Below are 21,615 nucleotides of genomic sequence, written 5' to 3'. Positions count from 1 at the left end.
GATACTTTCATCTGGACATCCGATGGGAACTTTAAGCTTGATAGCTCTTTTCCTGTTTCTTACTTCCCTCAACCAGCTGTTCCTTTCTTAGTTCCATCTACCGATATGTTCCCCTTTCACTAAACCAAGACCTCAATTCCTCTCCATCATCTTCTGTAGCTAAACCTGCAGATTAGAACCACTTTAACATTTTTTTTCCTCCCAATTTCGTCTTAATTCCTTTTCTGCTGTGTGGTTCAGCAAACATTTTAACTCATACTTAAATGCTTTATGGTAGTTTTTTTTATTTTTTTATTTTTTTTTTAGTTTATTCATTTTAGATAGAGAGAGAGAGAGAGAATAGGGGAAGAAGCAGAAAGCATCAACTCCCATATGTGTCTTGACCAGGTATGCCCGGGGTTTCGAACCGGTAACCTCGGCATTCCAGGTCGACGGTTTACCCGATGCGCCACTGCAGTCAGGTGGTAGTTTTTGATGATTTTAGTTAAAGTGTATTTCACTAGTTGAGAGAAATTTTCCAAAAGGTGATTTCACCCAGTGAGTTGGGAGGCAAAAGGCTTAAAAGGTAATATGGCTAATTCTAGTTCCTCCTCAATTGGCTTTTGGTATATTGGTGTCATTCCGTTTAATAATTTTGGATTTTCTGTCAGAAAAGTCATAAAAAATCCCCCATACTGGCCCTGGCCGGTTGGCTCAGTGTTAGAGCGTCGGCCTGGCGTGCAGGAGTCCCGGGTACGATTGCCGGCCAGGGCACACAGGAGAGGCGCCCATCTGCTTCTCCATCCCTCCCCCTCTCCTTCCTCTCTATCTCTCTCTTCCTCTCCCGCAGCCGAGGCTCCACTGGAGCAGAGTTGGCCCAGGCGCTGAGGATGGCTCTGTGGCCTCTGCCTCAGTTGCTGGAATGGCTCTGGTTGCAACAGAGCAACGCCCCAGATGGGCAGAGCATCGCCCCCTGGTGGGCATGCCGGGTGGATCCCCGTCGGGCACATGTGGGAGTCTGTCTGACTGCCTCCCCGTTTCCAACTTCAGAAAAAGAAAAAAAGAAATCCCCCATACTAAATGAGACCATTTTAGTAGTGTTGCAGTATACTACTTAGGTGTGAGATGATTACAATTGACCATTTTTATGGTTTGTTGGGGGTTTTGTTTGTTTTTTTTGAGAGAGGGAGAGAGAGACAGGAACATCAAGCTGCTCCTGTATGTGTCCTGACCAGGGATCAAACGGCAACCTCCATGTGGAGATGACGCTCTAGCAAGCCGAGCCAGCTGGCTGGAGCTTTATTTATTTTTATGTATGTATGTATGTATGTATTAATGAGAGTCAGAGAAAGGAAGGAGGGAAGCACTCACTTGTTCTACTCATTCATACATTCAGTGGTTGCTTCCCGTGTGTATCTTGACTAGGATCGAACCTTCCTTCAGTCTTATTGTTTCAGGACAACACTCTTAACCGATTGAGCTAACCGGCCAAGGCTGGGTATTTTTTGTTGTTTGTTTTGGGTTGTTTTTTGTTTTTTGATTTGGTAATACAAAAGTAATACCTGCTTGTTAAAAAAAGTATAGATATGAATAGACAGCAAAGGTCCCTGTCATTCCCCTACTCCCTTTCCCCAGAGGTTACTTTTTTTGACATTTACTGTGTCCCAAGCACTCTTCTCTACAACTCCATGAGGTGAGTATGATTTTTTCCCCACTTCACAGATGAGGAAATTGAGGTACAGCGAGGTTAAGTGACTTGCTTAAGGTATCACAGGTTATAGTGGCAGAGCCAGGATTCAACCCAGGCACCTGTCTCCAGAGCCCAGCTCTCCTCAGTTGACCTTTTAGGTTTTCAATGTGCTGATTTTTATCAGAAGAAGAAAGAATGCCAGAGGTATCTAGAAAAAAGTGGAAGGAAGGAAAGAAGTTAAACGGTATACAAGGACTGCATGCATCGTGACTGAAACCAGGGCTTCTGAGGAAGAAATAGGGCAGTGAGAAGTAGTGAAGGAAGTGACTGAGAAGTTGTGGTCTTGTGGGTATCACTGGCTCTATAAATTTCATTCCTTCTCTGGACATGGGGGAATGGTGGTGCAAAGAATAACAAGTTCTCCATAAATGATGGAAATTATTAGAGTAGTATTCTTAGATTCTTTATGAGAGGATGAAGACATTACTAGCTTCTATCCTTATTTTAGGACTATCAGCATCTCCCTTCCATATATATATGTTTGTGTGTATGTATGTGTGTATAATTGTTACATACACACATGTTTGATGAATGCTATTAAGCTTGGTAGATTACTGCAAGAATGCCTTTTGCAGTTAAAACTAATTTGCATCACTGTAAATTGATCAAAATGTGTTAAAATGTTTCATGTTTCAGAGTCAACCACAGAGCAAGAATGGTAATAAGGATTATTATAGTTTTCACACTTTATTAAATAATCAGTATTCAAAATCTTCAGATTTGATACCAGTGGGTGAATTTGAGTTCTGAATCTCAGGGCCCCCAAAGGAGATTTTTATGGGCTGGAAAAAGGAACCTAATTTAAGGTCTAACCATTCTCTCTCCTGTCATTCTTATGTATAACCCAGATCAATCTTTGTTTTGAATTAAGGTCACTTTCATCTTGACCTCTTTCTAGTGTCAAAATAATCTTAGTAAAGATTAATAAAACCACAAGTGGAAATGTATAGTGTTGCCAAAATCTCTTAGTGATTTTAATAAGAATAATAAAGCTTTCCTATTTTCCTTGTGTCAGTACCCTGGGCGTTGAGGTAGACTCAGCCTAAAAGGGGTGAGGGGTTTCTTCCCTCTGCATTTGTAGTTGAAACTACCCCTTGGGGAACGGAGTTGGGAAAAGGAATAGGGAAGATAGTTTCTTCACTTACATATTAAGAACTGTAGTTTCTGTCTCTGGAAAGGAAAGAGTTTAAATCTTTATTTATACCATGGTGTAACATTCCACCCTTGGTATCTATTAGTATATTGTTACTAAAGGCTTAATCATTTTTCATTTATTTATAACTGTGATCTAGGTCTAAGTAGAGGCTGCCCCAATATGTGGGTGTTTTTGCTGGGTATTTATGGTTGGAGTTTTTGCTTTGGGGGAGTTCTGTTTTCTGTATATTTTTGAAAGCTTTTCTTTTTTCTTTGTCATCTACAGGTTCGAGAACTTGTCCTGGACAATTGCAAATCAAGTGATGGGCAGATTGAGGGCTTAACAGCTGAATTTGTGAACTTAGAGTTCCTCAGTTTAATAAATGTAGGCTTGATTTCAGTTTCAAATCTCCCCAAACTACCAAAATTGAAAAAGGTAGGTGCTTTTTCTGTAACAGTAAAAGAGAGGACCATCCCAGGAAGGGGGAAATATATGATTTACCTCTAAGGAAGCAGTTAGTGTAGCAGAAAGCACATGGCCTTTAGAACTGGGCATATCTGGGATTGAATTCCAGCTCTATCATTTCCCTGATGGGTGATCTTTTGCAGGTTACTTAATCCTTCTAAGGCTCAATTTCCTCACCTGTAAACTGGTGATACCACCTGACCTTACAGAATTGCTGTGATGTTTGGAAATAATACATGTTGGATGCTAAATAATAGTTAGGAAGAATAATTTTGTGAATAATTTATTACTTGTTACAAATTTGTTATAATGTTAAGATACATTTTCTTTTTAGTATGCTCTGGTTCAGGAAACACAGGTACCCAATGCATAATTTTTAATGACTAAAAATTTAAAATGTATTGTGAGTTACTACAAGAATTCATAGTAGCAAAGCTTTTGTATTTCCCTATCCTAGTTGATGGCCCATTGTTAGCGTTTCATTGGTCTAATTGCAAACCAATCACTAACCCCCTCCAACTCCCCTTTCCCAATAAAAACACAAGAGAAATGTTTTTTTGTGTCTTTGCATATTTAACTGTCACTGTGCCCCCAGTATGTCAAAACAGGAGGAAACTTTGATCTTCTAGACTAGCCACTTATTTTACAGGCATGCCAGTAGACCTAGAAAGGTATAGTAATTTTCCTAAAGCCACCCACAGAAGTTACTAGTACTAGAGCCAAAACTAGAACCTGTATCTTCTATTTCCCATCCCAGTACCTTTTCTGTTACATACAGAAAGGTAAGTGGGCATGTAAATGTTCCAGTTTTTTACTGTTTAGGTGTTCATTTATTAGGGAATTTATGTTGAAATTATGTCTAAACAAAGTACACATAGAAGGAAATCTGTAATCAAATTTAAGCAAAGAGCAGATAGGCTGTTCCTATTGTTTGCTTTTGAGTCCTGAGAGGGACTTGTTGTTTTTTAGTACAGAAATTAAAAACCAGAAATGCTTTTTACTTATTTGCCTAATTTAGGCAAATAATAAATGCTCAGGCAGTCCTCATGGGTTTCAGGGTAACTTGCTTCCTATCCAGGAGAATCCCATTATATTTAAATGAGTAAAATTTCCCTTTATTCTGATGAGTATGTGCTTTATCAATTTGAGTCATCCTTTTTATTTGCATGGCTTATTGGTTACCTGGAAGCTCTGATTAGCCAATTAAACAACTGATGGCTTTTTTAGCATCTGTCTACAAAAACTTGATGCTAGCAGATCTTAGTAGTATGTGTTTTGTGTTCTGTTTCCCTAGTATCCTGATACATTTTCCTGAATTACTATGGTCTGCATACCATCAGACTTACTCAGAAAGTAAGTGTATTGGTGACCATCTATACAGAGGCTTTTTCAAATCCTTCTGAAGTCTTATTTTAATCAGTTGCTTGTAAAGTTAGGGAGAAATGGAGAAATCTATAAATCGAACTTAAAGACAAATAGATGTTCTCCCAGCCGATAAGGACTTTATCTTCTTCCTACCTTAGAGGTTGTTTTATAACAAGAAATAGGATCTGAAAGAAATTTGGTGTTTAAATGTCATAGGTTTCCTAAATTTACACATTGCTTTTATATCAAAATAAATATGCCACTAAATTTCTGGGTGGATTGCCTTATTTCTATTCCCTAAGATATTCATGTTGAAAAAATATGAGTATTACATATGTGTGATATTCTGACCAACAAAAAGAAGTGTTCTCTTTTTATTTTGATTTATTAATGTCTCAATAAAGCTAACACTTGGGTCTTTGTTGATTACAGACTTATACTTTTAAATGTAGAAAATGATTAGATATTTGACTGGAATATCCCATTAGAAAGAAAACTTTTTCTGAAATGTTATGTTTTCCTCTTCTGAAATATTTAATAACACCTCAGCAGCAGACTTGAATTGTTTTTTAAACTTATTCTTTCAACGACTATTTACATTTTTAAAAGTTCCTCTATTCTGTATCATATGTTCATGTCATCGCATGCCATAGACAAAATCACATGACAGTTTCATGCTCTTCAAGGTTCTTAGCATGGTGCAGGGGGCATGGATTCTTCTGAAACTAGCCTGCCCAGCTTCCAGTCATCGGTCCACCACTGGAATAGCTGTGTGCTCTTGGACATGTTACCTAAGTCTCCTTGTAGTTTATTTTCCTCATCTGTCAGTAGGGTAGTAATTCAACGTACCCTGTGGGGTTATCGTGAGATCAAGTGAGTTCATGTAGTATTTCTAGTGCTTTGAACAGTACCTGGCACTTAAGTACTAAGTAAGGGTTAGATACAGTTACTATTGTTGGCACTTAAAATAGGGAATTAAAACCAGCTATATGGCCTAAGTTTTCTCCCCTGCAAAATGAAGGATTTGAATTAGATGTTCTTGACTATCTAATTTTTCCAGGCTCCAATATCTTTTATTCTAAGATTCTAACATTCCTTGCTGAAGGTTTATTTCCTTTATTGGCACACCACTTGCTGTGCTACATGACCTGCAGCTAAGAAATTAGAGTAGGTCCTTATAAAGGCCAGGTTTATGTAAGAAGTGGCCTCCAGGGAGTTGGTTGTTATCAACCCTGAAGCTGTTGCCCCACTCCCTTTTCTGAGGTCATGGATTTTTCAGGGCTTGTTTGGGGGCCTGTACTACTCTTAAAGTTTTCAGAGCAGCATTCCCTGGTGGCTTCCAGTTGTAGAACTCCACAATGTGTCAGCACTGTACAGGACCAGATTAGGTTTCAAGTGGGCATAGTGAGCTTTGCTTGGCACACACAGTAAGCTGCTTAGAATGCGTAGACGATTCACCCTTCCTGGCAAGTATAGAGTATTACAACTTCTCAAAGAATTCTAATTTGCTTTGACCCACTTTTTAGGTAAGAAAATGTATTCACTGAAGTTAGGGACCAGTTCTTGAGCAAACTGTTATAACTAGCAGCTAGTCAAGAAAACATAGATCTGCTCATCTTATTCTCTCTTCTTCCAAAATGTTACTGGGATCTGTAAACTACTTATTTTAGTTTAACCATACAAAATGAATATACATGCACTAATAAAAATAGAGACAGTTTGATCTTGGTAAGTATATATTTAAGAACTGTATTTGCTCTTCAGAACACCTTAATGATTGTGTTTCTTCATATATTTGTGTGTATGCTGTGCGCATTTTCTCTTGCAGCTTGAGCTCAGTGACAATAGAATCTATGGATATCTGGACATGTTGGCAGAAAAACTTCCAAATCTCACACATCTAAATTTAAGTGGAAATAAACTGAAAGATATCAGCACCTTGGAACCTTTGGTAAGTAATTGAGAATTTGGAAACCAGGACTTATTGGTCATTTCATTTTCATATTTCTTTATAGTGAGGAAAATGATTGGAAATAGTAATTGCCTGATGCTGTGGTAGCTTCCTTCAAAAGGGAATTCTTTATTTTTTGTCCTTTTAAAATTTCATGTTTATGAAATTAAACATGTATTATTTTCCCCAGACTGTCCAGGCTATCTTACACTTTTCTAGAAAAAGCTATTATATTGGGAGGCATACTTAGATTGTAGATGGAATGGAAGTCCAAGGACAGGTCCAGTAAGTTGTAGGTCTCCTGATTCAGGACCTTGTGCTCCGGCTGGATCACTGTTGCCCAGTTTTGCAAGGGACCCCAGAATCCCTCAGTCTTACACACTGGGATAAGCTACAGAAAGTTAAGCTAAAGTGCAGTGGGTTATAGACTTGTTGTGTGACCTTGGGCAGATTGCCTTTCTCTGGGCCTCAGTTTCCTCACTTCAAAAACAGGATAATAATCCCTGCCTACTCACTTAGGAGTTCTGAGAATAAAATCAGGTAATGCACTTACTTTGCTTTGTAAATTGGGAAGCTATGCTACCTGGGGTCCAGCCCATGCGAAGTTGTAGTGGCCAGAACAGAGCTTTTGGAGGCGGGTCAATGCAGGGTGTGGGCAGCCCCACAGGCTGTTCAGTTGATTGACACCTGGAACTTTCCATGAATTCAAGATTGTTAAATGACTGCTTTCCCTGAATACGACATTCTATAAGTTTGGCATTCAGGTAGAATTCCATTTTAATGAGGCTGTATATAAAGTCAGTGTTTCCATTCACTTCCAGACATCAGTTGGGAGAGGGTTACAGAGCACATAGGAGTTGTCTTTCAGGATCCAGAAGAGCAGAACCCAAGAGGATAAGGCATCCTCTGCTACCTATATTTTCTGATGTCACAGTATATTTATAATATTTGGATTTTACATTAGTTGTACAGAACGTTCTGTAGATACTTCCAGAGAAGAGGGAGTTAAATTATGACTTCTTTCAAAAAAGAGGGTTTTCTATCAGAATTATAGGGTCTTTTCTCTCCTAATTAATAATTGAGGCATTACTTCAGTGTGGATTTAGTCATTTACTGAGTAACTTTATGTGTACATTTCATTAAGTGGACCACGTTTAGCTCATAAATGTTGGGAGCCTGTTTCTCACCTTTGCTCCATGACTTCTGCCCCATCTTTCTGCTATAAATAGGTACACCCAGATACTTAGGCTCTCTTATTTTTATTAGTTGTATTCTTTTCCTCCATACCAAACCCCATTTCCAGTGTTTAAACAGACATTTCTTGAGTTTTGCTTTATTCAAGGACATTAACATTTGCTCTTAGTATTCTCATATAAGCCACAGAAGAGAGGACTGTAGAGAAAATCAACTTTAGAAAACTTCATTTACTCAGTGGTCACAGGATAAATGGCAGAATAGGGATTTAAATTTGAGTTCAGCGTTCTCTGCGCTGTCTTGGGATCTGTTCTTCTCTTTTTACCTACAAATTTATTCCATACACAAATTGACCTAAGCTATTCCACAGGAGCACTAAATTAAGTGTTGATAGTCTCCTAGTCAGACACCTACCCTAAGCCTGTATTGTGTTAATGACAGGCCAGTCAAGTTGGGGTCACCATGAGTATACAGGAACCCCTTTTTTCTGGAACCCGAGTACAGTATCAGGTAGTACCTTTCCATGCTACGTCACTGGCTATTGCCTAATTCTTATGACAACCTGAGTCCTCTGATGTTTCATCAGAAGCCTTTGTCAGAGTCCTGGTGTTCAGAGACTGAGCAGAAGCAGACATCATGTATAGGAACTGTTAGCTTGGGTGTTCCTGACCTGTTCAGTGATATATGAGGGCCACTTGCTGGCTATGGAAAAGTCTCAGTTCCCTGGCGCAGTTAAGAATGAGAAATAATCATTGTTGTATTTATCATTTTTGGAGGATCTGCTACGTAGTGGATGCTTTATGTTATTAATAATTCTCAAATGACATTACTACTAAGTGGATAGAAATAATATGGCCCTTGTTTTGCACATGAGGAAGCTGAGGCTTGGCAGAGGCCCAATCCCTTGTCCAGAGTCACACACTTGGCTAGCCAGTGAGAGGGCCGCAGTGCCGCACACCCAGGACTGTGGGAAAGCCTGAGCTCCCGCCCTTCTGAACTTGCTGCTCAGATTCCTAGGGGTGCTAGGGGGTCTGCTGAAGCTAGAACTTGAAATAAAACAAAACTGTAGGAGAAAGCGAAGGGGGGATATTGAGTCCATTTTGACTTCTGAAAGTATTCTTCAGTGGGGAAAAACACCATCCTCATCCTCATTTCCTCATTAACTACATACATTTTAAACACCATCTACATTGAGCCCAGTACTTACAGTCAATGCAATGATTGGGAATACCTCTGCTTGCTACAGGGACATTAATCGAGAGACAAAGAAGGCATCAATTCAAACTTCCTTGGACACCTTTTTTAAGAGACCTGGGCCATCCAAACCATCCCCCAAAGCCCTTCTAAATTCTAAGAAGGCAAGCAAAATTATTGTTAATAAAATGTTTAATGTTTATTATGGCTAGCCTATTAGTTTTAGGCCACATTTCTGATATGATAGCGTTGTGATTTTTTTTAGCAGTATTTAGACATTACATTGGGATCCTGAATGATCTGTGTGTAGTGTATTTGGGGCCTTAAAGTATAAGTTTACTACTTTAAACAATTCTAGGGTACTATAATTATTTGTGATTTTATTGGTTATTTGCTTTCACTTAGTCTTCTAGCATACTATTTGGCATGTCCAAATTATAATGGGTCCTTTCTCAAGAAGTAGCCAAAAATATCATGGATTCGTAGAGTTTTAGAAACAGGAGAGCCCAGTACAACTATCCTGTGTGCTGGGGTAGGTGACAGAACTAGAGGAAGGGCTTGGGGCACTGGAGAGCATTAGAGATCGGGGCTTTATGCAATTTTATTTATCCTTTCCTAGGGAATAGTTTTGAGAATACATGGGTCATTCCTTTGAACAATGAATTTTTAGACTAAGCCTCTTTGGGAAAGCTACCTAAATTTACATGTGGTTGTATCCTAGCTGGTATAGAGTCAACTTTTTGTGAAAAGAGATCCCAGTATGCTAGCTAGTCGTCTGGGGTGGCATTTCAGTATTTTTTTTTCTCTTGGCAAGAATTCATACCTGGCCTTCTGGAGGTCAGAGCCTGCCCAGTGGGGAACCTAATCTGAAAGGTACACGACATAAAAGCAGCTCTCCCCATGATGAGAAGGACTAGGGACAGCTTTCTTAAGCTCTCAGGGAACTGACTTACATAAGCACATTGTTTGACCCACAAACCCTTGGATAATCGTACATTGGTGTTTTCAGAAGTACAGTTCCCTGTTGCTGTAACCCTGCTCTATATTTTTTCTCTGGCTCTTAGTTTCCCTAGGGCTGCTCAAGTGTGGGAACCTCATCTTTGACTAGGAAGATGAAGATTCTGTAAGTGGCAGGGGTCAGCAACACTTGACTCTCAAGGATCCGATCAGTAATAGATCATTTAGGCTTTGCTTCAGTCTCTTTCACAGTTTCTCAGCTTTCCCATTTTGCACAAAAGAAACCGTACACTACAAGCAAATGTGTTTGAACAAACTTATTTAACAAGAACAGGCGGTAGGCCTGAATGGGGCAGCAGACCGTCTTTGCCAATCCCGCTTTAGAGCAAAGATTTTAAAATCATTCTGTAACTCCCTAGAATTAGACAGATACCTCAAGTTCTAAAGACAAGGTTTTGTTTAATCTGCATGTCTTCCAGGTCCTTGTAAATGTTGAAATAGTTTTCCCAATAAAGCATCAGAGTCTTTAAACATCAATATTTATTTTTTGCAACTTAACTCCATGCAGAGATTGTCTTAATATTTTTTATTACTTCTTATAGAATTCCAAGCTTTTTCTCTTGATTTAGAACCATTAAAAGCTAAATTTATTAAGCTATATAGCATGTACCCTCTGGGATTATTGCCCTTACTCTCTCTTTTTTTTTCTTTTTTATTTAAGTGAGAGGAGGGGAGATAGAGAGACTCCTGCATGCGCTCCAACCCAGATCTACCTGGCAGCTCCCATCTGGGGCTGATGCTCAAATCAATTGAGCTATCCTCAGCACCCAGGGCTGCGAGAGGGGAAGAGAGAGAGAGGAGGCAGAGAGAAGCAGATGGTCGCTTCTCATGTGTGCCCAGACTGGGAATTGAACCCAGGATGTCTGCACGCTGGGCTGATGCCGTATGCATTGAGCCAACCAGCCAGGGCTATTGCTCCTATTCTTTTTTTTTTTTTTTTTTGCATTTTTCTGAAGCTGGAAACAGGGAGAGACAGTCAGACAGACTCCCGCATGCGCCCAACCGGGATCCACCCGGCACACCCACCATGGGGCTATGCTCTGCCCACCAGGGGGTGATGCTCTGCCCATCCTGGGCGTCGCCATGTTGCGACCAGAGCCACTCTAGCGCCTGGGGCAGAGGCCACAGAGCCATCTCCAGCGCCCGGGCCATCTTTGCTCCAATGGAGCCTTGGCTGCGGGAGGGGAAGAGAGAGACAGAGAGGAAGGCGCGGCGGAGGGGTGGAGAAGCAAATGGGCGCTTCTCCTGAGTGCCCTGGCCGGGAATCGAACCCGGGTCCTCCGCACGCTAGGCTGACGCTCTACCGCTGAGCCAACCGGCCAGGGCTATTGCTCCTATTCTAAAAGGCACCAGGCTACATAGCACTTTGTGCTTTATGTTTGCTTTTTATATATGTTTGCCCTGTCTTTTCACTAAGAGGGTCTGCAGTCACTTTCTGTTGCTCTCTCTTTACTTGCCTTGTAATAAAACCTTGGCCCTCCCAATCTCTTAATTCACCTTTAATCAAAACTTAATAGATGTATAATCAAAACTTAATAGATGTAGGATTGAAGTACTAATAGACTGATGTCATAACCGATGAAGATCTAAGTAAAATACCTGGGAATTTTTCTATCTACTTTGTTAAGAAAGCTTTTCTTGGGCCAAGTTATTAGATCTTAACTATTTTAGATAAATGAAACTAAGGTTCCAAACAAACGTGGAATTGCAGCGAAGTTTCAAGATACAGTAACATCAGAAGAGTTTTACATGGAAAAGTCTGGTGATAGTGTCAGTCCTTTCCCCGAAAATTAAAAAAGAAGAAAAGAGTGTAATGTTTCTCTGTTTCTGAAGTTTGAACTCTAACTTGCCCTTCTTTTTCCCCAGCCTGTATTGATTCTTGTCTCTCCAGAAAATGTCTGCATCACCACAGTGCATACTTTATTATAGTCTGTTCTCTAGTGTTTCACATCTGTGTCCCCAAGTAGAAATCTCAAACACCTTGAGATTGAATTGATTGATTTAATTCATTTCTTTTTCATACTACTACACCAGAGCATTGGAAACAGTGCTTGATACCAACCAAGTTCTTACTGGCCATTTGATTATTTAAGCTTAAACTTAGTTTTGAACCAAAGTTATTAAATTCTCTGATTTGTCTTATTGAAAAAAAATCCAGTTTTAATGACAACTTTTTCAAATTCATATTTTTAAGACTAATGCTGCCAGAAAAGACAGTTCTTTGACAAGGGTAGATATAGAAGGGAAGGACTAATTAAAAATCTAGTGGCCTCTAATATAAATGTTGCAAAGGACTTGAAATAATGTTTTCCTGTGTACTTACAAGGCTGAGTGGATAATAGCTAATTTAATACAAGCCTAGAGTTTTACCTCTTTAGGAGATAGGTTTTGTTGCTTATGTTCTTTTGGTTTAGGACGTGTGTTTTTTTATCCTTTTCTTCAGAAAAAGTTGGAAAGTCTGGAAAGCCTGGATCTGTTTAACTGTGAGGTTACTAACCTGAATGACTACCGAGAGAGTGTCTTTAAGCTCTTGCCCCAGCTGACCTACCTGGATGGCTATGACCGAGAGGATCAAGAAGCTCCTGACTCAGACGCTGAGGTGGATGGTGTGGATGAAGAAGACGATGATGAAGGTGATTGGGCATAACATCCATTGAACCCAGTTTCTGCCTTTCAAGGGTCTTGATAAAGCTGCTGGATGTTCTTGCTGTTGAGAAAAGATAATTTATAGCCATGCATGTCGTTCTGTTAAATTTGGAGCTAGGGCCTCTGTTTAATTTTAATAAGCTCTTTGGGACATGGAAGCCTTTAAATGATTCCAAATAAAAATGGATTGTTAAGCTAATGTGTTGAATTTTGAGCTTAGATATCATAGATCGCTCCAACCCATTGAAATACCTGTAGTTTACTGTTGACTGAAAAGACCAAAATTTTGTGTCTTACCTTCCTCCTCTAACTGTTCCCGTCTTAGTTTCTGCTTCCTTATCCTTACAAACTCATCTTTGCCAGCACTTCCAGGAAGACTTCTGTGACACCCATGTGAGGTTAAGGTCATGAGTGTGCTAGCACATCCCCTTTCATAGCACTTGTAACTCTCTGCTGGTCTTTTCCCTCCAACTATACTTGATCTTCTTGGTAGGGTTTTTTTCTCTATTCACAGGGCCCAACACTTAATAGTTACTTGGTACATGTTTGTTATATATCTAAGTATAAATAAAATAGCTTTTCTGCCTTTAATATATGACTGGGCTTTATGAAGGTAATGATTTCAGAGTATTATATGTTAGATTCCATTTTTTTTTTATTTTAATTTTTTTATTTATTCATTTTAGAGAGGAGGGGGAGAGACAGAGAGAGAGAGGAGAGAGGGAGAGAGAGAAGGGGGGAGGAGCTGGAAACATCAACTCCCATATGTGCCTTGACCAGGCAAGCCCAGGGTTTCGAACCGGCGACCTCAGCATTTCCAGGTCGACACTTTATCCACTGCGCCACCACAGGTCAGCTGCAGATTCCATTTTTTATTAATAAGGGAAATAATCTCTGGCTATAACATGGAAGAAGAATGTAGTTTTTATTTTTGACATTTGATCAAGGTTTTTACGTCCAGTTATCTTTAAGATTCTTTGAATATTTTCTCCCCCCCAAATCCTCCTTGATCAGTTTGTGCTTCCTTGTACAGTGATGCATTTACTGAGTTCCTCTCAGGATAAATGTTTTCTCGCCTCCAAGTTGCTTAGAGGAAACCGAGTGATTAATTTTCACATCAGTCAGTATGAAGGAAGTGTGTTCTACTAGAATTCCTGACATTGTTGGAATTTGTGGTATTACTTGGATAGGAAGCATTGTTTTTATTTTTCTCTTCTAAGAGTATTATAGTTTTAGCTCTTACATTTATGTCTATGATCTATTTTGAGTTTGTTTTTAATTTTTATTTTTTAATTACATTTGTCATTCAGTATTTTATATTAGTTTCAGGTGTATAGTGTAGTAGTTAGACATTTATGTAACTTACAAAGTGAATGCCTTCGTGAGTCTAGTACTCACCTGACACCATACATAATTATTACAATATTATTGAACATATTCCCTATGCTGTACTTTACATTGAAGCATAATTTATTTATTTATTTATTTTTTTTCATTGATTTGAGGGTGAAATGGGGGAAAGAGAAAGAAAGAGAAAGCATCAACTTATTGTTCCACTTAGTTGTTCCATGTAGTTATGCACTCAATGATTGCTTCTTGTACGCCCTGACCAGGGATCGACCCCATGAACTTGGCACATGGGGACAGTGCTTTCATCTACTGAGCCACCTGGCTAGGGCTGAAGCATAATTTTAAATATCTTTTTTTTAAAGATAAAAATTACGTAAGAAAAATGATCAAGAAAAGCAGAGGAGGAAGAACATGGGCACTTGGGTGCAATTATTGGTGTAGTACTCTGGAAGCATTTTCACGGTTTTGTTTTGCAGTAGATTTGAGACAGGGCAAAAAGAGATAGGGTGGGATGTAAGGTGGTCAAGTGGACACAGGCAGGGACATCTTACCTTGTGCCAAATTTATGTCACTTACTCCCCTCACCACAGGTTCTCAGTTACTCCTAAAAACCCTTGTGCCTCTTGTCTATGTAAGTTCATTTAAACAGGTTGAATGGTCACATGTGCAGGAGTCTGTAAAGGAAATTCTTTGAAGGGTGGAGGGTTCCTGAGAGTAAAGATTAGTCAAGGCAACAAATAAATATTTGAGCATTTCCTATGCGCCAGACACTGGGAAATATATTTGAAAGAAAAAAAAATGGTTTCTGTCTTCTTGGAGCTTACTGTCTACTAAGAAGAAAATGTAAAATAATAATAACTAATCACAAATGAGCAACATGTGTGGTACTGGAGAAGCACTAGGTGCTTGTGTGAGTGTGAGCTGGGATTTGGAGATCTGGATGTCTGCGTGAGGAAGTGATTTTTAACTGAGATTCAAAGGTTGAATCAGTGTTAGCCAAGCAGAGAAAGGGAAGAGCGGTCAGAGGCCAGGAGGCAGGAGTGCACACAAGCTCCAGGACCTGCAGAGGTAAGAACTGCTTGACTAGAGGCCTCCACCAAATGGAGTAGATAACACAGCATGGAGGTACCTCTCAGCCTGTCTCCAATCTCATCACAGGGTTCTTAGTGAGTGGATCCCAAATTCCCCATGTGGGTGGCTTTGTGGTGGTACCCTTACCTCAGAGGTGTTTTGTTTTAATATTTTGTAACTTTTTACCATGAAAAACTTTAAACATAGACAAAGGTAGAAATAATAGTAAAACTTAATGTTCCCATAACTGAACTTTGACAGTTACTGGTTTGTTGCTGATTTTGTTTTATACATACCCACCCCCTTCCCTCTTCCCCCTTCCTTACTTGGAATCAAATGCCAGACATTTTATTATTTCTTAATAAGTGTTATACATATGTACATCTAGTCTATCAGGAATCCTGGCCTCCACATTTTATGGGACTATGTTAGACCAAAGGACTGAACTACAGCAGCTTGGGAGAAAGAGAGTGACTGCACTTCACAGTTTTCCTTGATGTTGGTGTAGCCCAGCAATTGTCCTGTAGACCAACCCATAGTTCCCCAACACCTTAGCAGGTGTGTCCCATGGGATATCAAGAGTATTTAATGAATTCCTTTTGGACTGTTTACAGAGGGAGAATATGAGGAAGATGAGGATGAGGATAGTGAGGAGGAAGAGTTTGATGACGAAGAGGATGAAGATGAAGACGAAGATGTAGAAGGGGAAGAGGATGAAGATGAAGTCAGTGGGGAGGTCAGTGCAACTCTGCTGCCCTGCTTCCTATTTAAAATTAGTTAAAATGTAGACTTCTTTAAAAGAAAGAAAGAAAAGGAAGTCCTGGCCAGTTAGCTCAGTCAGGTAGAGCGTTGTCCCAAACCAATAAGGTTGAGAGTTTGATCCCTGATCAGGTGACACAGGAAGCAACCAATGAATGCACAGCTAAGTGGAACAACAGTTGACTGCTTTTCTCTCTCCCTCCCTCCCTCCCTCCCTCCCCCCTCTGCTCCCCCTCCTCTCTCCTCTCTCTATCCCTCTTCCCTTCCTCCCTTCTTCTTTCCCTTCCTCCCTTCTTCCTTCTCTTCCTCCCTTCCTCTATCTCTCTAAAATCAGTAAGTTTTAAAAAACTATTAATAAAAGGAAGGAATCAGTATACTTGTGAATAGATTAATATCAGTGTGAGTAATTTAGCTCTTGTAACCCCTGTCCCCTTTTAATAAATACTAAATGGGATGCTTAGTGAATGCTAACTGGACACAGTGCTTAGTTCTGTAAGATAAGTTTGACCCTTTAACTTTGGGAGGAAGCAGTAAGTTGAGTATTCATTCAGCTGGGTGAGAAAACTGGAAACATTGAGAACTGAAGGTATGTCTCTCCCTTTATTGTATTGAATGGAAGAGTATGTTTACCAAGTTTGAACTTGTTCTTGTATATTCAGCTTAATTCTGTAATTATGTGCCTCCTGTGTTTAAAGAGCTGGGGCTGCAAAGTTAAATAAGAATGAGGTCCTTCCCTGAAAGAGCAGGTAGTCTAGTTCAGTGGTTTTCAACCTTTTTACAATTGGGGACCAGAGAAAATAGAATTATTTCAGGGACTGCTATGGCAGAAAGCATCTTGAGTGCAAGCAGATTCCATTAAAATCATTGGATCTCTAATCTTCATGCAACATCAGGGTGGTTAACTCTTTTGTGGACCGGCTTGAAATTTCTGGTGGACTGGTCTGTGGACTGGTGGTTGAAAACACTGGTCTAGTTTATTGGGACCCCTAGTAATACAATATCTCTAAGGAGCTGAATGCCATAGAAGGACAGGAGAAAGGCATGACTTAACTTTGACCCTCAAGGAGGTTTGTGAAAATAGGCAAAGAAAATTAGACGTTCTTTTTTTACAACAGAAATAAGGCTGAGCATTTGTATAATTTCATAGGTGTATAATGAAATTAAGTTCCTGAAAGAAGCTTTTTATAACAATGGTAATGTAGAAATCCTTATCCAATCTTGCTTTGAAATTCAAGATTTTAAAATCATTTCTTGAATTATTCATTTAAAGTTGTGTACTAATTAAACATGTGGCAATAAAATGCTTACTTCTGAAAAGCAATTTTTAAAGAAAAACTTGAAATAAGCTCATTAAGAAAAAGCAACAGATCTCAGTACATCAAAGTAGAAAAATAACATTACAGTTTTCTCTTTATGGGTTGTTAACATTTTTGGGGAAATTATATAGTTTTTGTACTTCTCAACTTGGCAGAATTCATCTAATTATGATATGCCATTACTATTCTTTAGGAAGAAGAATTGGGACATGACGGAGAAGCTGATGAAGATGAAGATGATGAAGATGAGGAGGAGGATGAAGGTAGGTCTAATGCATATACTTTGTTCTGCCTCAGTTAAAAATCAGGGTGGGGGTTGTAACCACATAGCTTGGTTGGTTAGAGTATCATCCCGATGCACCAAGGTTCTGGATTCAATCCCTGGTCAGGGCACATACAAGAATCAACCAATAAATGCGTAAATAAGTGGAACAACAAATCCATGTTTCTCTCCTGCCCTACCTCCTTCCCCTCCTGTTTCTCTAAAATCAATAAATATATCTTTTTTGAATTGGGGTTGGGGCAGCTGTCCATTAATTTAGAATTTGGAACCTTTAGAAAAAAAATAACATACTCTTTGCCCTGGTGGTCTTCACAGGCAATAGCCTTGTTGGTGTGTCCACACTAGTGCAGCTCACCTGCTCTACAGTGAGTGATGGAGCATGCCTATCTGAGGGAAGGAGGCCCAGTTTTCAGTCCTTACACTTGAACCTTGTTTTTAGACACCCCCATCATTTGGGTTGCTGCTAGGCATGAGATTTCTGTGTTTTGAATTATTTCATTTAAAAAGTCTTAATTGCGTCCTAATTTTTGCAGGATATATACATACCACCTTTCCAATTTTATCATGTTATTCCTCCCTCCCCCAACCAAAACCAGTAAAACAGCCATTTACTTATTACTTGTTGAAGGTATACTTGTTATGTTTGTATAGGTGTTAGAATACCAGGTAGTTTGCTTTGCTTCTCATTGGCTCAGACTTTTTTAGCATCTATTCTCTGTGCCAGGCACTAGACTAAATTTACAACGATAGAACAATTTTTAGGACCTGGTTTCTGCCATCAAGGAGCTTTTTGAAACATAATTTGACACAGATTTAGTTAATTTATTGAAATAGCCATGAATTTTTACTAGTTGAAAGAACAGTGATATATAGGTAGGTCTCAAATATCTAAGGAGTCTAAGAAATATTTTTAGTTAGTAGTAACTACAGTTTGAGTCTTGCCATGTTCAAGGCTAAATACTTTTTGTTATCTCATTTAATCATCAGAATAACCTTCCAAGTCAGTATCATTGTCCCCATCTTATAAGCAAGCAACCCAGGCTTAAAGGGAAGGGGTTAAGCAACTGGCCCAAGGTCAGTTGTTGGCGAACATGGGTCAAAAACTGGGTGGCTAACTCCAACATCTTTGCTATGCATTTTTTTATTTTATTTTTTTATTTTTTTATTTTTCTGAAGCTGGAAACAGGGAGAGACAGTCGGACAGACTACCGCATGCGCCCGACCGGGATCCACCCGGCACGCCCACCAGGGGGCGACGCTCTGCCCACCAGGGGGCGATGCTCTGCCCATCCTGGGGGTTGCCATGTTGCGACCAGAGCCACTCTAGCGCCTGAGGCAGAGGCCACAGAGCCATCCCCAGCGCCCGGGCCATTTTTGCTCCAATGGAGCCTTGGCTGCGGGAGGGGAAGAGAGAGACAGAGAGGAAAGCGCAGCGGAGGGGTGGAGAAGCAAATGGGCGCTTCTCCTGTGTGCCCTGGCCGGGAATCGAACCCGGGTCCTCCACATGCTAGGCCGACGCTCTACCGCTGAGCCAACCGGCCAGGGCTTTGCTATGCATTTTAATAACTGCTAATATCTCATTGGACCAACAAGTGTGAGAAACATTTGGAAGGAAGACTGCAACTTAAAATTGAGAAAACTGATTTAACTTTGCTGTGATTTGAGGTGCTGCTGGGCATTTTGCCCTTCTTGGTTCTGTGGTTACTATACTTTTTTTTTTTTTTTTTTTTACTATACTTTTTAAAATGAATACTTCTCATGCCTGACTGGTGGAGGTGCAGTGGATAAGGTGTTGACCATGGATGGGATCAAAGGTCGCTGGCTTCAGGCCCGAGGTTGCTGGCTTGAGCAAGGGGTCACTGGCTTGGCTGGAGCCCCTGGTCAGGGCACATACGGGAAGCAGTCAACAAACAGCTAAAGTGCCACAATTACAAGTTCTGCAAGTTGATTCTTCTCATCTCTCTCCCTTCCTGTCTATCTGTCTATCTCTGTCTCCTCTCTCTTTCTCTAAAATAAAGATAGAAATAAATAAAATTAATAACTCAATCTATCAGATCAAGCTGACATTTTATCTTTCAACCATCAAGAAACTCATTGTTTTACTTTTGTTAGCAATAACCTAGGCAAAATGCCTTTCCAGTTGTCTCAAAGTGACTTTTGTTATTATACAGAGGAGGAAGAAAGCGGTAAAGGTGAAAAGCGGAAGAGAGAAACAGATGATGAAGGAGAAGACGATTAAGACCCCAAGTAACCTGCAAAAAAAAAAAAAAAAGAACTGTTCAGTATTGGTTGGACTGCTCATGGATTTGGTAGCTGTTCAAAAAAAAAAAAAAAGTTAGCTGTGATACAAACCCCAGGACCCACCTACCCGACGAGCCAAAGAGTAGTTCCCGTGACATTCCGCCTTCCTCAGTTTAGTCCCTTTGGGAAATTCACCTCCAAGCCTGGGGACTGCACCCCAACAGAACTGTAAGCATTGTTTAGGTTTTTGTGTAAGACTCTTGAGTAGTGTGGATAGCTGTGATTGGTGAGTCAACCATCTGTGGCTACCAGTTACACCAAGATTGTAACAGCATTTTTACTTTATGTACAACAAGAAGCTTTGTAAATAAAATCTTAACATTTTGGGCCTGTTTTTTTTTTTCATGCTTTTCTTTTTAATGAAATTTTTTTACATAGGACATTTTATGTGACAACTGCCAAAAAGTATTTTTAAGAATTTAAGTGAAATAAACACGTTCCTCTTTGGTAAAGCCTAGTTGTATGCTTACATTTTTAAATTAGACTTGAATTGTAAGCTCATGTTAAAACCCACTCAAGAACTGGTTTCTTTGACATTTTTATACTGAGGTTACTGGAGTAATGCACAAGTGTGTAGGGTCTTTCCACATCTAAATCTGATCCTCATTCTTGATGACTGGTAGTAAACAAGGTGGAATTTTTACAAATAATGTTTGAAATTCAGTTCTCTGCAGCCCCTGAAGGCAAGTCAGAATAATTTTAGGTTAAAGTAATAGTTGAGCCTGACCTATGGTGGTTCAGTGGATAAAGCGTTGACCTGGAACACTGAAGTCGCCAGTTCGAAACCCTTGGCTTGACGTACAACAAGCAATCAATGAACAACTAAAGTGAAGCAACTATGAATTGATATTTCTCACTCTCCTTCTACCCCGTGAAATCAGTAAATAGAATCTTTAAAAAAAAAATAGCTGAATTAGGGAAAAGGATAGTGTAAAGGAAAAGGCATACCCTGAGTCCCGGAAGATCTGAATTCTAGTTATGGCTCAGTGGCTCAGTGGATTTCCTGTGTGACCTTGTGTTGACCTCTGGATCACCTCCCAGTCTATAAAATTGATATGTGACCATATGACTACTGTAGTCTTGCAGCACTGATGGTCTGACCTTCATTGACAGGAAGGTCTGAAGAAAAAAATGAGCTTTGCACCCAGGCTGAATCATGTAGGCTTTGACTGAGAGGTGAACAGAATATGGTTACCAAGACAAATGTGCTATTGAGGAATGATACGTGAAAAGCCTTGCAGAAGAGCGGGTAGGTACTACTGCCTGACATCAGCTCAGCTTTTCCAGAAGATGGAACTTTTCTCTAGATGTTAAGGGGTTTGGAGGAAGGAGTAAGATTTTCTGCAGTCTGCAATTGATGGCTCAACCATTTAAGAGAAGTGTGACTACACTGTCAATATTGTAGTGATGATTTGAGGATTGTTTTAGTAAAACTTAGCTATAAACTACTAGAATGAGTGGGGCTTTTATTCATGTAAAAGCAATGTTAAAGATTGGAACCTAATTTGAATTTTTATTTAGAAAAAGTTACATAGTGTCATGGGAACCCCCCAAAATGTCTATTTTTAAATCAAAGTCTCTATTCTTTAAAGTGGAATTTGCTTTTTGCAAAGGAAATTCAAGAAAATTGGGTTTAATTTGTGATTTAGCAGGTATTCATTTTTCCCAGCCACAGGCCTTACCTGCTATTTGGCACACCTTCAATACATTATTAAGCAGTTTCTTCTGTAGCCTAAGTGTCCTTAGGTTTTATATTAATAGATGTTTTCTAATATCAAACAGTAACTTTGGGTGATTATTTTTCCTACTTTTTCAAGTTTACAGAACTTTCCAGTATCT

At 39.6% G+C, this 21,615-nt stretch overlaps 1 protein-coding gene across 2 annotated transcripts in view; it reads left to right on the top strand.

The window, feature by feature from the left end:
* Positions 1-20,101, top strand: part of ANP32B (acidic nuclear phosphoprotein 32 family member B) — a 28,581-nt gene extending 8,480 nt beyond the window's left edge. The window contains exons 2-7 of one of the 2 annotated variants that reach the window (XM_066367587.1): positions 3,150-3,299; positions 6,523-6,645; positions 12,494-12,683; positions 15,732-15,853; positions 17,386-17,455; positions 19,647-20,101. In XM_066367587.1, the coding sequence (XP_066223684.1) occupies positions 3,150-3,299; positions 6,523-6,645; positions 12,494-12,683; positions 15,732-15,853; positions 17,386-17,455; positions 19,647-19,714 (723 nt within the window). In that variant the 3' untranslated portion in view covers positions 19,715-20,101. The remainder of the gene's footprint in view (positions 1-3,149; positions 3,300-6,522; positions 6,646-12,493; positions 12,684-15,731; positions 15,854-17,385; positions 17,456-19,646) is intronic. The other variant, XR_010749194.1, reaches the window with a different exon arrangement.
* The last annotated feature ends 1,514 nt before the right edge of the window (positions 20,102-21,615 follow it).

This window comes from Saccopteryx leptura, chromosome 2, assembly GCF_036850995.1.
Source record: "Saccopteryx leptura isolate mSacLep1 chromosome 2, mSacLep1_pri_phased_curated, whole genome shotgun sequence".
Lineage (NCBI taxonomy): Eukaryota > Metazoa > Chordata > Mammalia > Chiroptera > Emballonuridae > Saccopteryx > Saccopteryx leptura.
Note: the sequence above shows the minus strand (reverse complement) of the source record. Positions and strands in the feature narration are given on the sequence as shown.